This window comes from Simochromis diagramma, unplaced genomic scaffold (assembly GCF_900408965.1).
Source record: "Simochromis diagramma unplaced genomic scaffold, fSimDia1.1 OVJJ01000626.1, whole genome shotgun sequence".
Classification (NCBI taxonomy): Eukaryota; Metazoa; Chordata; class Actinopteri; order Cichliformes; family Cichlidae; genus Simochromis; species Simochromis diagramma.
In genome coordinates, this window is record NW_024387430.1 from 90,306 (window position 1) to 106,628 (window position 16,323).

At 40.1% G+C, this 16,323-nt stretch overlaps 1 protein-coding gene across 3 annotated transcripts; it reads left to right on the plus strand.

Moving 5' to 3' along the window:
• The first annotated feature begins 700 nt into the window (after positions 1 to 700).
• LOC120722409 lies at positions 701 to 12,102 on the plus strand. Of its 3 annotated transcripts, none has more exons than XM_040013406.1 (4): positions 701 to 843; positions 1,663 to 1,703; positions 1,792 to 1,861; positions 2,777 to 12,102. In XM_040013406.1, exons 2-4 carry the CDS (start codon positions 1,698 to 1,700, stop codon positions 10,456 to 10,458), a joined length of 7,758 nt encoding a protein of 2,585 aa, XP_039869340.1. In that variant the 5' UTR covers positions 701 to 843; positions 1,663 to 1,697; the 3' UTR covers positions 10,459 to 12,102. The 3 variants fall into 3 exon arrangements, with proteins under 3 accessions (XP_039869340.1, XP_039869342.1, XP_039869341.1); XM_040013408.1 differs by having other exon boundaries at positions 1,797 to 1,861; XM_040013407.1 differs by lacking the exon at positions 1,792 to 1,861.
• Positions 12,103 to 16,323: the final 4,221 nt, after the last annotated feature.

Sequence of the window (16,323 nt, forward strand, 5' to 3'; positions counted from 1 at the left end):
AAATCTAATAAACTTCATTTCACTTCTCAAATATCACTGTGTGTGTCTCCTATATGATATATTTAACTGGCATTTTTTTTATTGTAACAACCAACGATTTATACAGGAAAATAATGACTATGAACAAGGTTGCCCAAACTTTTGCATTCCACTGTAGTTAACAGGTTACAAGCACTGAGACCCCCACTCTGCATCCACTGGGCCATTGGCCTCTTGTTGTCTCACTTTTACAGCTAAACATGTGGAGAGTCTTCTCCAAACCTACTTCTAAACCTACAATTATGAGCTATTATTACATTCAGGTACAAGCATCAGCATCCCCCAACTGTAGCTTCCTGTCTCCTTTTATGAAAGGCTGACCCCCGGTGTCCATCAATTCCTCTCCCTCTACACAATTACACACACTCTCAGGCCTATAGCTAAACCAGACTGAAACACACAGACAAATCCTTCCCTATTCCTCTGATCTACTGCTGGGCCCTCTCATCTAAGCAAATTTAACACATCATATTCTAATAATTGTTTTCTTGTACTCACAGAGTAGGAAATGTAAAAACAGTAAATCTGTACTTTTGCCACCTCTGCTTATCTGTAGAAAACAGTCATGTGCTCAAGCAGTTTAGATTAAAAGGCTTTACAAACAATCACGTGATCCTGAGTGAAAGTGAAAGTGTTTACCTAACACTACAAAAGGAGTGATCCGAATCAATACTGTACTACACTGCCACAAAGACTGAAAGGAGGGGATTTGTGAAAATAACAAGACAATAATTGACTGCTAATACAGTAGAGACCGAAATATATTGGTTGACAGCATTAGATTGACATCTCTTTTCTGCAAAGGTAGGGTGTTTAATACTTTTTCTTTTTTTTTTTTTTCCAGTGATGTTTGTTATGTGCACAACAAAGAAGGCCAAAAAATAACTAATCAATGTACAAAGCTACAGAAAAATGTTCCACGATCAGTGTTTTTATGGATCAGTATTACTGCTGCAGGCAGCTTGTTTTAAATATTTCTTATATACTTTTTAATGTACAGTAATGTATCATAATCTATAAAATGACAAGTTTGCAGTGGCTGTTGTGTGAGGACCAGATATATATGAAAAACAGCTGTTAATAAGCTCAGAAAAATAAACCAATGTCTTGATTTTTTAAAAAGTATATAAAAAATATTTTGACATGAAATCATCGCTGAATTAAGTCATGACATGAATTAAGACACTTAACTGTATGTGTCTAAAGCAGCATCTAATATCCATGAAAAATGAAGGCGACACAATGAAAAAACTTTGAACAATCATTCAGTCAGTGATTTCTGAGAAATGTTCATCTGATAGTGTTGGTGGAGCCTGCAACTGTTGAACTTGTCTGTTTGGCTAAACCGGACATGGCAGAAGTTTCCCTCTCTATAATCAATCCTTTCATTACTAACATGCTAAACGAGTTATTAAGTTTCTAACAGTGGCTTGACAACCTCTAGCTATTGTTAACAAGACATGGACACACCCATGAGAATGCCTACCCCAAACAGAAACTAATGTAAATGAGTAGGAAAATCATGCTCAGCTTTTTCTCTCCAATTTCACTCATTTGGTTTTTATAGCTTATGTTTATGAAAGTGCTCAAATTAGTTAAAGGCTTGGCTCTCATTACTTTCAGAGAGAAACATACCAAATAACCTGGAGCAACTATGGATGAAGGTAAAATTTATGAAAAAGAAATAATATTCTCACTATGTATTGTGTTTGTAATAATAGATTTCTATGTGTATTTCCAATATTTTATAAGTCCAGTCAGGTTACTGAAGACACAAAGAACAAAAGCAAAAGTCAGTCTGCTGTTACCCCTACAAACACAAGTAAGTAAAAATTAACAGCAATTCCAGAACAATTGGGATGCTTAGGAGACAACTGGGAGACCCATAGGCTCAGGGAACATGAGAGGTTGGATTCTGGTGGGGCAAGACCTTCAGACTCTGGTTCAGAATTCTCAAGTTCAGGCTCAAGCAGCGCATGAACCCTTGGGCTCATGTGAGAGATTCACAGGCTCAGTGGAAGAGCTGGCTGTAGTGAGGATGCATTCTGAGGAATCAAACAAGTGTGGAAACTCTTTTTTGAATTTTCTTAAGTGTACTTCAAAGTGGGTTATATTGTTAAAAAATGTGTGAAATTATTGGTGACTGAAGCAGTTAAAGGCATTTATCAGTAATTCCCCTCAGATGTAACATTACTCCAGCTGTATTTAATGCTTAGTCACATTCTGTCATGATCTGAACGGACCCAAACACAGGCATACAAATGGTACAACACAACATAGCTAAGGCAAACACGAGGCTTTAAAACAGTGGAAGATAACTCCAGGCCTTAAGGACCTGGATCCTGCAGGTTTTAGATGTGTCCTTGATCCAACACAGCTGATTTAAATGGCTCAATTACCTCCTCAACATGATTTGAAGTCCTCCAGAGGCCTGGTAATGAACTAATCATTTGATTCAGGTGTGTTAACCCAGGGTGATATCTAAAACCTTCAGGACATGTCCCTTGAGTCCTAGGGTTGTGTACCCCTGCTTTAAACACAGACAGACACACTGAGGGCAAATGGGGAATGACACACATTTCTTTACCCTGATGTAAGAACTAACCACAATTAAATCAAATTATGGTAAAAGGGCAATGAAAGAAAAAGTAACACAATACACAACAGACAATATATATTTTTTAAAAACAAAAACCTACAGTTTCTTTAGAAGTAACACAGATCTTTTTATCTACAGTGACAGACCTGAAGAGCTTATTGGAAGAACTGGGCTTGAAGCAGTACTACAAAAATAAGATATCACTCAGCAGCATACTTGAGATTAATAAGAAGATCATCAGTGATGAACCTGCCAAGTGTAACTCAGACCTTCCATGGTATTTTCTAAAGAAAATAATGATGTTTAATGTGACTTCTTTGAACGTAAAATGTACATCAGATTGTGAGTCAAACAGTGATCATGAATTAGAAAGTAAAGACACAGATCTTGATAATATGACTGACAGTTTAACCACAGATTACCTGGTGAACCCCCTCGACATAATCACTGCTCTCTTTCTGTGTTCTGATGGCTTTCTGCAGCAGGAAATGGCACTAAAAATGTCCATGTGTCAGTTCTCTGTCCCTCTGCTGCTTCCCAATTGTGACACAGAACAGTGCACACTCATGCTGTGGGCCATGAGAGACGTTGTTAAAAAGTACAGACCTCAGTCTCTTTCACAGTCAAAGGGCTTCATTGAAGAAAGAATTGTTCTCTCTGAACTTCCAATGGTCTCTTTTGTCAGACTGGGTGAGTGCTCCTTGTCCAAGTCAGAGATTCTCAATAAGCTTCTGAGCAATGATCAGCAGTACCACGACACCTTTGTTCACCACAACATGGAGTGTGGTGACAGTCCAAGAAGAATTTCCAATGGACTGACTGAAATTACTTGGTATCTTCCTGGTGGAAACAAAAACATCGATATTTTCAGTCAGCCTGTGGCTGTAGCTAACCTTCGTGGGGACATTGCTTCATTTGAAACACAATACGCCTTTTTGTGTCAGACATCTGCAGCAGTTTTTGTTTTCTTTGATCATTTGGATTCTGAGTCTGTGTTCAATCTGCTTAAAAGCCAAAACCACAAAGCACAGATCTTCTTGGTTGGTAACTGTGAGAGCAAGAGCTTCAATTTAGATGCTGTGAAAAAAGTAGCAAACAAGTTGGGCTTTACAAAACACAACATCATTTTTAAGACGAATAAGAAAAATGATGCAGACTTTGTAAAAGATTTGAGGAAAAAAGTCAGAAATGTGGTTGAGAAATCAGAGCTGAAGATGAAAATAGAGAAGATGGTGGATGTTGCAGATGAACTGGGAATTCTGGTTGATGAAGACTCTCCAGAGTGCCAGACTGCAAAGAAAAATGCTGAAGCCATCACTTCAGAAATTCAAGACATCTATAAATACAAAGAAGATCAGCTTCCCCGACAAGGCCAAATATTGAAAGACCTTGCCTGCTTAGAGAAGGAAGAGTTTCGACTTCGAAATTATGGATCTAACAATATAGAAGATTACAAAAGTAATCTTCAGAAACATAAAGAGGAACTGCGGAAAAAGCAGAACTCTTATAAGATCTCGATAGCTATGACAAACTTCATCACTGGCATATCAAGCCCAGGAACAGAGAGGTTTTATTTCCTGAAATGGATGCGAATGAACCTCGATAATGTGTCTCGTATAAAACTGTCTGAACTCAGGGAGAAATACAAAGACAAATGCAAAAACTCTGAGAACAAAGAGGAGATCAAAGAAATTGACAGGCAGATTTCCAACAGCTCACTGGGGACCGAACACTTCTTCCGTGAAATGGGTCAGATCTATGAAGCTTCACTGTCTCTTCCAGAAACAGACAGATCACATCAACAATTACAGCATCTGCCCAAACTGTGTGCAGAGTTGTTGCTTGATGGATTTCCTCTTGAGCTTGTAGATGGAGATGCATCCAACATCCCTCTCAGATGGGTGAGTGATGTTCTCTCTCAGCTCAATGACTTGGTGTCACCAAAGAAAGACTTGGAGTCTTCAGGGAATAACTCAGGGTTATCAAACAGCAACTCGTTGTCTCCAGACAACAACTCGGTCTCTCTTCAAATGAACTCTGTATCAAACAAGGACTTAGTCTGTCCAGACAATGAAATGGCCTCAATTCACATTAAGTCAATGTCAAACAATGACTCTGTGCCTCCAGAAAACAAATATGTTAGTGCAGACAATGACTCTGTCTCTCTTCATATGAACTCAGGGTCAAAAAACGACTCCGCACCTTCAGACAACAACTTTGTCTCTCTTAACATTAAGTCAGTGTCAAACAACGACTCTGCTTATCCAGAAAATAAGTCAGTGCCTCCGGCCAATGACTCAATATCTCCACACAATGACATAGCCTCACTTGACATGAAATCAGTGTCAAACAATGGTTCAGTGACTCCAAGCAATGACTCATTCTGTCTTGACCTTAACCCAGTCTCAAACATCGACTCAGCTCCTCCAGATAATGACTCGTTGCCTCGAAACAATGACTTGGCCCCACCTGACATTAACTCAGCGTCAAAAAACAACTTGACATCTCCAGACAACAACTCGGTCTCTCTTTACATGAACACAGTGTCAAAAAATGACTCTGCGCCTCCAGAGAAAGGCATTGTATCTCTAGACAACGACTCAGTGTCTCCAGACACTGGCATAGCCTCACTTAACATGAACTCAGTGTCAAACAATGACTCAGTGGCTCTAGAAAATAACTCTGCACCTCCAGACAATGACCTGGTATCTCTTAACATTAACTCAGTATCAAACAACGACTCTGCATCTCCAGAAAACCCCTTGGTGCCTCCGGACAACAACTTAATGTCTCCAGACAATGACTCAGCTTCACTTGACATGAACTTAGTGTCAAACAATGGCTCGGTGGCTCCAGACAATGACCTGGTCTCTCTTAACTTTAACTCAGTGTCAAACAACGACTCTGCATCTCAAGAAAACGACTTGGGGCCTCCAGAAAATTACTCTGTAACTCCAGACAATGTCTCGGCCTCACTTGACATTAAATCAGTGTCAAAAAACAACTTGACACCTCCAGACAACGACTCTGTCTCTCTTTATGTGAACACAGTGTCAAAAAATGACTCAGTGGCTTCAGAAAACAACTCTGCACCTCCAGACAATGATCTGGTCTCTCTTAACATTAACTCAGTGTCAAACAACGACTCTGCATCTCCAGAAAACCCCTTGGTGCCTCCGGACAACAACTTAATGTCTCCAGACAATGACTCAGCTTCACTTGACATGAACTTAGTGTCAAACAATGGCTCGGTGGCTCCAGACAATGACCTGGTCTCTCTTAACTTTAACTCAGTGTCAAACAACGACTCTGCATCTCCAGAAAACGACTTGTTGCCTCCAGAAAATTACTCTGTAACTCCAGACAATGTCTCGGCCTCACTTGACATTAAATCAGTGTCAAAAAACAACTTGACACCTCCAGACAATGACTCGGTCTCTCTTTACATGAACACAGTGTCAAAAAATGACTCAGTGGCTCCAGAAAACAACTCTGCACCTCCAGACAATGATCTGGTCTCTCTTAACATTAACTCAGTATCAAAGAACGACTCTGCATCTCCAGAAAACGACTCGGTGCCTCCAGATTATGACTTTGTGCCTCCAGAGAATGTCTCGGCCTCACTCGACTTTAACTCAGCGTCAAAAAACAACTTGACATCTCCAGAAAACAACTCGGTCTCTCTTTACATGAACACAGTGTCAAAAAATGACTCTGCGCCTCCAAAGAACGGCATCGTATCTGTAGACAACGACTCAATGTCTCCAGACAATGGCATAGCTTCACTTGACATGAACTTAGCGTCAAACAATGGCTCAGTGGCTCCAGACAATGACTCAGTCTTTCTTAACATTAACTCAGTGTCAAACAACGACTCTGCATCTCAAGAAAACGACTTGGGGCCTCCAGAAAATTACTCTGTAACTCCAGACAATGTCTCGGCCTCACTTGACATTAAATCAGTGTCAAAAAACAACTTGACACCTCCAGACAACGACTCTGTCTCTCTTTATGTGAACACAGTGTCAAAAAATGACTCAGTGGCTCCAGAAAACAACTCTGCACCTCCAGACAATGATCTGGTCTCTCTTAACATTAACTCAGTGTCAAACAACGACTCTGCATCTCCAGAAAACAACTCTTCACCTCTAGACAATGACCCGGCCTCACTTGACATTAACTCAGTCTCAAACAATGACTCAGCTTCTCCAGACAATGACCCGGTCTCTCTTAACTTTAACTCAGTGTCAAACAACGACTCTGCATCTCCAGAAAACCCCTTGGTGCCTCCGGACAAAAACTTAATGTCTCCATACAATGTCTCGGCTTCACTTGACATTAACTCAGTATCAAACAATGACTCAGCTCCTCCAAACAAGGACCCGGTCTCCCTAAACATTAACTCAGTGTCAAACAGTGACTCTGCATCTCCAGAAAATGACTTGGTGCCTCGACATTATGACTCTGTGCTTTCAAACAATGACTTGGTCTCTCTTTACATGAACACAGTGTCAAAAAATGACTCAGTGGCTCCAGAAAACAACATTGTGTCTCTAGACAATGACTCAGTGTCTCCAGACAACGACTCTGCTCCTTTAGACAATGACCCGGTCTCTTTTAACATTAACTCAATGTCAAACAGTGACTCTGCATCACCAGAAAACGATTCAGTACCTCCAGAAAATTACTCTGTACCTCCAGACAATGACCCGGCCTCACTTGACATTAAATCAGTCTCAAACAGTGACTCAGCTCCTCCAGACAATCACCCGGTCTCTCTTTACATGAACACAGTGTCAAACAATGACTCTGTGCCTCCAGGCAATGACTCGCTTTGTCAAGACAATGTATCAGCACCTCCAGAAAATGACTCTGTGCATTCAGAAATCAACTCGGTGCCCCCTGACAACTACTCGATTTCTCTTGACATTAACTCAGTGTCATCAAACAGAAAGATAATGGTAGTTACAGTTCTTGGTGTTCAGAGCACAGGAAAGTCCACTCTCCTTAACACCATGTTTGGAGTGCAGTTTGCAGTCAGCAGTGGTCGATGTACTCGAGGTGCCTTTATGTTGCTCATCAAAATCAATGAAGACATGAAAAACATCCTTAACTGTGACTTCATGCTGATCATTGACACTGAGGGCTTAAAGTCACCAGAACTTGCACAACTGGACAACAGCTATGAGCACGACAATGAGCTTGCAACACTTGTTGTGGGGCTGAGTGATGTCACCATTGTCAACATTGCAATGGAGAATTTAACTGAAATGAAGAACATCCTACAAATAGTTGTGCACGCTTTTCTCAGGATGAAGGAGGTGGGAAAAAAGCCTAAATGTCAGTTTGTTCACCAGAATGTGTCGGATGTTTCAGCCCATGAGAACAACTTACGAGACAGGAAACTGCTCCTGGAACAGTTAAATGAGATGACTCAGGCAGCAGCCAAAATGGAAAAGAAAGAGGAAAACAAGAGCTTCACTGATGTGATGGAGTACAGTCCAGACACTGGGACCTGGTACATTCCTGGACTGTGGAATGGAAACCCACCAATGGCACCAGTTAATGCAGGATACAGTGAGGCTGTATATGAGCTCAGGAAAAACATCATCCAACTACTGGGAAACTGTGAGTCATCTGCTAATGATATCATGGAGTTTAAAGAGTGGGTGAAAAGTCTGTGGAATGCAGTAAAGCATGAAAACTTCATCTTCAGCTTCAGAAACAGCCTCATAGCTGATGCATACATGAAGCTCTGCACAGAGTTCAATGAGTGGGAGTGGAAGTTCAAAAAAGAAATGTACACCTGGGTAAGAAAAGCAGAGACTACAATTCACAATTTTGGTACCATCACAGTGAAATCTGAAACATCTGACATGAGAGAATTTCTCAGATCTTTGAAAAGTGAAGTTTCCACAGTGCTGTCTGCATGGGAGACAAAGCTTTTGGACAATCTGACACAGTATTTCGAGCAAAGTGAGGGCCATGTGTATCTGGTTGAAGGATACAAAGAGGAATTTTTAAATAGTGGAAAGATTCTTTGTAATGAAATGGAAAATAGTGTAATGTATCAGCTTGAGGCAGCAACAGAAAACAAACAAGGAATGACAGAAATTATTCAAATTAAAAATAATAATAGAAACAAGATTGAAAAAGCAGTGCGTGCATTAATTGATGAATGTCGGAAAAAAAACATCCAAACGACAGACGCAGAGTTGGACAAAGAATTTGAGAGGATGTGGAGTGAAACTTTAGAAAAACTGTCTTTCTCTGAACAAAAATCAAAAAATGTCACAGACAGTGTGTCCTGCTGTCTGAGAGAAAATCTAACACACAGGGGGAGACATGCAAATGAGTTATTAAGTGAAATGAGTCTGCAAAGTTTTGGAAAAGAGTCTTTCAAATATACAGCTGAAGGATGGTACAACAAAATTAAACACGGAACAAAAAAGTGGTTGACTGGTCAGGATCACATAAAAGATCTGGCTGACAGCATCATAGATCTTTGCACAGACTTTGTGAATGAACAAGTGAAGAGAAAAAATAATTACCGTGACACTTACATCCAGGAGATCCTCCACATGATTGATGAGAAGCTGCAAAACAATCGAGATGTTAAGATAAACATCGAATTTGAAGTTTCTCTAAAACAGCACATCTGTGGATTTGCAGCCAGACAGTTTCAGAAAATGCACGAAGATTTTATAGAAGAAAATGATCCGTACAGATGTTTGATTAAAAGCAAGGAAAGGTTTCGTGATGATTTCAAAGATGTGTTTCATGAACAAGACCAGTGTCAGAAGAAGGCAGAAGAATTCACAAATCGGTGTTTGAAGCCTGCTGTTGAAGACTACATAATTTGGTCCCTGGGTCCTGATATCATTGATGAAATGAGGAAACTCGAGCAGTTCAGCACAAGAATGTCCTTCCAGTATTCAATTTTACTGGATTTGCTTTCCAAGGAGGATTTTCAAAACTATCTGAGCTATATTTGCTCATATGAGAAGTATGTAAAGACATGGATACTCGATCAAATAAAGGAGCGCTTCTCAAATCAGTCATCAGTTTTTGAGTCTGAGGAGCGACATCTACGGTCATGTATTGACAGCATAAATTCTGCCATCAACAAGGCAAAAACCAGAGAGAGTGATGATTTGAAGGCTTTTGTTGAAGATATTTGCAAAGAACTTGGAGATAAAATGGTCATTTCCCAGGATGCTCTTGGTGCTTTCATGATACTCAACAATGCTGACAAGGAACAGTTTGCTGACTGGCTCACAGTATCTGTGAATGACATGACAGAAACTCTTAGGAACAACTTTAAACAATCTAACTTTGAAATGAAATTAGAACATCTCCATCTGAATCCACAGAATGAGCTTTTCAGCCAGTTGATTGGTTGTGGCAAACAGTGTCCATTCTGTAAAGCTCCCTGTGATGCAGGAGGAAAAGCCCATACTGAGCACTTTGCTTCACTGCATAGACCAGAAGGTTTGGGTAGATACAGGTGGGAGAGCACAAAGAAACTTGACACTGAAATATGTTCGTCTTTGGTGATCAGTGACGACAGTTTTCATTGCAGTGATACAAACAATGAATGGCACCCTTACAAAAACTACAAGGAAATTTACAAAGACTGGAATATTCAACCAGATATGAGCCTTGATGCATCAAACTATTGGAAATATGTAATGACAGCATACAACAGTGACTTTGCCAAAGAATATAAAGCAGAAACTGCTGAGATCCCAGAAGCTTGGAAAGAATTAAACAAAGAAAAGGCAGAAAAAAGTCTCAAAGAATCATTTTACATCAAGTAACTACTTGCATTAATCCTCATTTCCTTCTGGCGTAAAGAAGAACTTATCAGAGGTAGTGTATTTGTGATACTGAAGCAGAGAAAACTACTGAACACCTGAGTTTGTAGTTAACAAATTTAATTAAAAATAATCTGATCTCAAAAATAATGTCATTTTTTTGGAATCCACAATGCATGCAGTTAGTGACAAGTGATTTATTAAATTATTGAACAGATATGACATATAAACCTTGAGTTATGTTGTTTCTTGTCAGATATTGTTGTAGATATAAGGTTTATAATTTGTGTAATTTGCATAAGGAATCTCGTGTCAAATATTTACAGGTTGCATTTTTTACACCGCCCTTTGAGTATACATTTTTTTCCACTTTAGTATGTGTATTTCTTACTCATCTGACTACTCATCTACTACTTACTCATCTGACCTAGACTTTTTAAAGGACTTACAGAATCATCCATTTTATATCTGGTATGATTAATAAATCAAGTTAATTATGTTAAGGCTCTCAGTTGTAACCCCAAATGAGCTTAGTGATGTGTATTTATCAGTCCTTAGAATGTTATGGTGTAATGACATGGCATTTCAGTGATGTTGTGTGTTGTTATGATTTGTGTTGGATTTAAAATAAATACCTTCAGCCCAAAATTTGGTTTTTACATCAACCTTCATAAGTGTGTGTCCACATATCTAGATTCTTAAACTAGGGTTGAGCAGTCAAATATGGTAAAAGAAAAAAAATTGATTAATAGTGACATTTATTTTGCACCCAACAAAATGCAAAAAACAATCACAAATTTCCATAATGAGACATTGAAATCTGGCACATGCTTTGATGAGGGGATAACGTCCGCTGCAGAACTGTGTGTGGATGATGTGCAGACAGATTTAGAGATGCATTGGGATGTAAATTGAATGCTGCACACAAACCTTCAGAAACCAATAGGTGTCTTCTTCAGTGTTTTTTGTTAAAACGGCAAGTTTGAAAAAAAAATGTGGTTAAGGACTTATTAAAGACAGTAAAGAAGGTGTACATAAGTGGAATAGTACCCTGGGATAATTTTGTCATCTGATTAAACTCCCATTGTAGACAGCACCACTATGCTATCCAAGTTATAGTCAATGTAAAATCAAGTTCTGCCTCTCTGAACAAAGTCTGGCTCCTTTAATCCTGCACAAGAAACCTCAAGATGAAGATTTTTTTGGACCTTCTTTTTACTGGTACATCTGTTACACTGTACGCTAAAACCAAGCTAAGCTAGAAATTTACTGTAACATTTAAATCACAACAGTTACCTCAAGATGCTTTACATTGTAGGGTGGACCCTATAATACATACATACAGAGAAAAACCCAACAATCATATGACATCTTATGAGCAAGCACTTTGGTGACAGTGGGAAGGAAAAACTCCCTTTTAAGAGGAAGAAACCTCCAGCAGAACCAGGCTCAGGGAGGGGTGGACATCTGCTGCGAGCGATTGGGGTTAGAGAAGGAAGACAAGATAAAAGACATGCTGTGGAAGAGAGACAGAGGTTAATAACAAGTATGAGTCAATGCAAAGAGGTCTGTAACACATGTTGAGTGAGAAAGGTGACTGAAAAAAAAAAAACTCAATGCACCATGGGAGTCCCCTACACAGCAAATCCAGCATGTCCAAATTAACACTGTCAGGTTTGATTTCAACACTATTAAAGTGTTAAACACCAGACAGTGTTAATTTAACTCTTTTTGGAGAGTTGGTACATTAACTCTGATTTAGTGTTAAACACCAAATCTGTCTGGAGTTGATAATTTAACACTTGGTGTTAAGAGTTTATATATTAACTCTCAAAGAGTATTTTAGTTTAACTACGTAAGAGTTATCTTCTAATTCATTCTAAAAAGCGGGAATTTTCCTGTTCTGAACTTCTAGAAATTTCTTTTGGAAATAAACATTTACTAAAAAGATGCAATGGTTTTTGAAAAACATTTATTCTGAACTGTGCACCACAATTTCAAAACATTTTCTGAAAGATGTAACAGTGTACATGTTCTCACTTTCATTAGAATTTTGTTTATCAAAAGGTCTGACATGGTAAATGCAAATAACAGCATTCTCATCACTTATTTCTTCAATACAATATGCTTGTCCTTCATTCATCACTTTGTGGAACTTCAATGCACTTCTGCTCTCCCCCATATTCCATCTTCACAAGCACATCCTATGTGGAGATTGAATAAAAATTAGTTGACACTAATTAATGGCACAAATCAATTGCAGCACAGTAAAAAAAAAAAAAAAAAAAAAAAAAAGCAATCATTTTTGAGCCATTACTTGTGTAAAGTATTTTCCTAAAAGGTAAGGACACAGACAACAGGTAATACTGAACTAAATGTAAAACCTCAACCATTTTCATTTTTACTTAAACCGTGTGCACAAAACTCTGGAGGGATCTAAATGCTAACGTAGAACCCAGTCAGGACATCTGCTACTGCTGTTTGCTCGGTTTTTTTTGTTTTTTTTTTATGGGAGATCGTTTTCAGGCTTCAAGTAGCACCATTATACCAACATTTCACATTTTAGACATTGTTTTAGGTGTATTTGACCAAAAATTTGACTAAAAATTCACATGCAAGCTTTTTTTCAAGGCTGTAGTATTTACCCGCAAACAATACCTTTCAGCTAGCTAAAACAGAATATTATGCTATCATGAGCAACATGGCTAATGCCTTTCACACAGCTTTGTCTCAACTCCAAAGAGCCACAGAAGTAAAAGCTCATAATAATAATTGAAACAATCTTTGAAAAATTGACTTACCAAGCATGGTAAACAACTCAAATATGTAGAGCAAAATGTTCTGAAACGGCTTCACTTCAGCTTCAATTGGAGCCTATGGTGCTGGGGGCGGAGTCTGTGAATTTACTCTATTGGTGTAATAGCCCCTGTAGGAGTTCAGAGTTAAGAGGTCAAGAGTTAATGTTTCCATTGTAACACCTCCAGATTTGAAATAGAAACACTCATTTTTAACACTCAATTTTAACTACTATCATTTTACACCTCAGAGTTACATTAAAAGAATGTGACTCTACTTAGAGTAAAATTAACTCTACTTTTGCAAGAAGACTACTAACACCAAAACATTTAACGCTTTTGAATTTGCTGTGTAGCAGCTTACACCTATTGCAGCATAACTAAGGGAGGATTCAGGGTCACCTGATCCAGCTCTAACTATATGCTTTGGCAAAAAAGAAAGTTTCAGCCTAATCTTAAAAGTAGAGATAGTGTCTGTCTCCCAAATCCAAACTGGAAGCTGGTTCCACAGAAGAGGGGCCTGAAAACTGAAGGCTCTCCCTCCCATTCTACTTTTAAATACTCTAGGGACAACAAGTAAGTCTGCAGTACGAGAGCGAAGTGCTCTAATAGGGTGATATGGTACTACACGGTCATTAAGATAAGATGGGGCCTGATTATTTAAGACCTTGTATGTGAGGAGCAGGATTTTGAATTCAATTCTGGATTTAACAGGAAGCCAATGTAGGGAAGCCAAAACAGGAGAAATATGCTCTCTCTTTCTAGTCCCTGTCAGGACTCTTGCTGCAGCATTTTGGATTAGCTGAAGGCTTTTCAGTGAGTTTTTTGGACATCCTGATAATAATGAATTGCAGTAGTCCAGCCTGGAAGTAATAAATGCATGAACTAGTTTTTCAGCATGAACACAGACGACGCGACGAGGAGCACAGGTAGACACACAGTATAAATACACACATCAGGTAATCAGGAAATGACACACAGGAGAGGACACAGCTGGAACTTATGGGCATAACGAGACACAGACCGACAAAGTAAAACAGGAAACACACAGACTGTACTGTTCTCTCTATGTGTTAAACTCCCTGAGTGTGAACATAGATAAACAGCCAGCCAAACTCCTTTTCAAGAGCCAGGAAGGTGAGCGTACTTGCTCCTTTAATGACTCCAAACATAGCAATCATCTTGCACTGACATCATTGAACTGGAGTGAAACTAGAAAAACACATAATACAAAACTCTTAATCGATTGACATATAATCAGCAGGTAAATATATTCAGGCACTTACACAGGAGACCATGAAATAAGTATACTGTAGATATCCAAACTGATATTACTACAAAGAAAAACAAGCAGGTAGTGGGTGAGTGTACACTTGTATCATTAGCTCAGAAGCTACACCCTATAACTGCACTTCAAAGAAGGTACAAAATAATGTCTCAAAACACCCTATTATTAATTGCTTAATATACAAAGAACTGACAGAACTTACGACTATTGCTTTCTGAAGGACTCCTTTGAAGGATTGCTTTGGATTCCACATGAATGATTACAAAGTTGTAGCCATGCTTTTCCCACTGTTCTCTGAATTTCCTGCTTCCTGTCTATGCACATGTCAAAATGAAAGCCTTCCTGTCTATCCAGATGTCAAAATAAAAGATTCACAATTTTCCGATGTATAACAATAGAAATACACTTTACACTTATTTGTGTCATTAGCATATGAACATATTGAAAACAGAACACAGACTGTTTTACAACACAAAACTTGGGGACCCGAAACAGAGCACAGAGGGAAGACACAGATAATAAATAAATAATAATAGTAAACACAAAGCGCTGGGTCACCGACCCAGGACCATGACAGTACCCCCCCCCCAAGGGCTGGCTCCCGACAGACCCAAAACACAAATGAACCACCAAGCCCGGGTGGGTGGTGGGAGGCCCAGGAAGGAGGGCCCGGAACAGAACAAAACAAGAGCCCCCCAGGAATCCAAACAAAATGTCCAAAATACACACAGGGGAGCAGAGTCGAAGACATAGTTCCAGGTTCCCTGGGAGGTAGTGGCGGCGACAACCCCGTTCAGGAGGCCGTTCAGGAGGCCGTCCACGATGGCGATGATAACAAGCCAGCGGCCTAGAAAATGGCCGGTGATGTTGAGGCGCCAAATGCAGACCGGATGGCGGCGTGCCAGCAGCAGTACCAAGTGAGGATGAGGAGAAGGATGAGGCTGAAGCTGCATCTGAGGCTGAAGCCGATGCTGAAGCCGGTCCAGGCGAGACTGAAACCGATGCAGTAGGCGAGGATGAGGATGCTGAGGCTGCTGCAGGCGAGGGTGATGAAGCTGCTGCTGCAGGCGAGGCAGGTGAGACTGCTGCTGGCGAGGCTGCTGCAGGCAAGGGCGAAGACACAGAGGCTGGACCAGGCGAGGGCGAAGACACAGAGGCTGGACCATGCGAGGGCGAAGACACAGAGGCTGGACCAGGCGAGGGCGAAGACACAGAGGCTGGACCATGCGAGGGCGAAGACGAAGCAGAAGCTGGCCCAGGTGAAGGTGAAACCAAAGCTGGACCAGATGAAGGTGAAGTCACGGAGGCCGGGCCGGATGAGGATGAAGTCACGGAGGCCGGACCAGGCGAGGATGAAGCTGACGAGGCGGGACCTGATGGCAGCCGGACGATTGCCGGTATTGAGAGTCATTCAACCAGTTTTCATTTAACCTATTTATCGGACTTAACAGTTCGGGGGGTATTTGAATCTTGCCCTGTCTTCCTACCAGTTCTCCAGAAGAAGAAATGTTTTGTGTTAGGTGGCTTTCAGACTCAGGAGCGTTTGACTCTGATTGGATACAGTGGGGCAAAAAAGTATTTAGTCAGCCACCGATTGTGCAAGTTCCCCCACTTAAAATGATGACCTAAAATGATGACAGAGGTCAGTAATTTGCACCAGAGGTACAAATTACTGACCTCTGTCATCATTTTAGGTGGGGGAACTTGCACAATCGGTGGCTGACTAAATACTTTTTTGCCCCACTGTATGTACTGGCTCTACACCCAAACTTTGAAAGCTATTTT

Bases quoted from the DNA above. Each gene is read 5' to 3' on its own strand.
- LOC120722409 (XM_040013406.1), top strand. The intron at 1,862-2,776 runs GTAAGTAAAAAT...TTTTATCTACAG, and splicing joins TGTTACCCCTACAAACACAA to TGACAGACCTGAAGAGCTTA.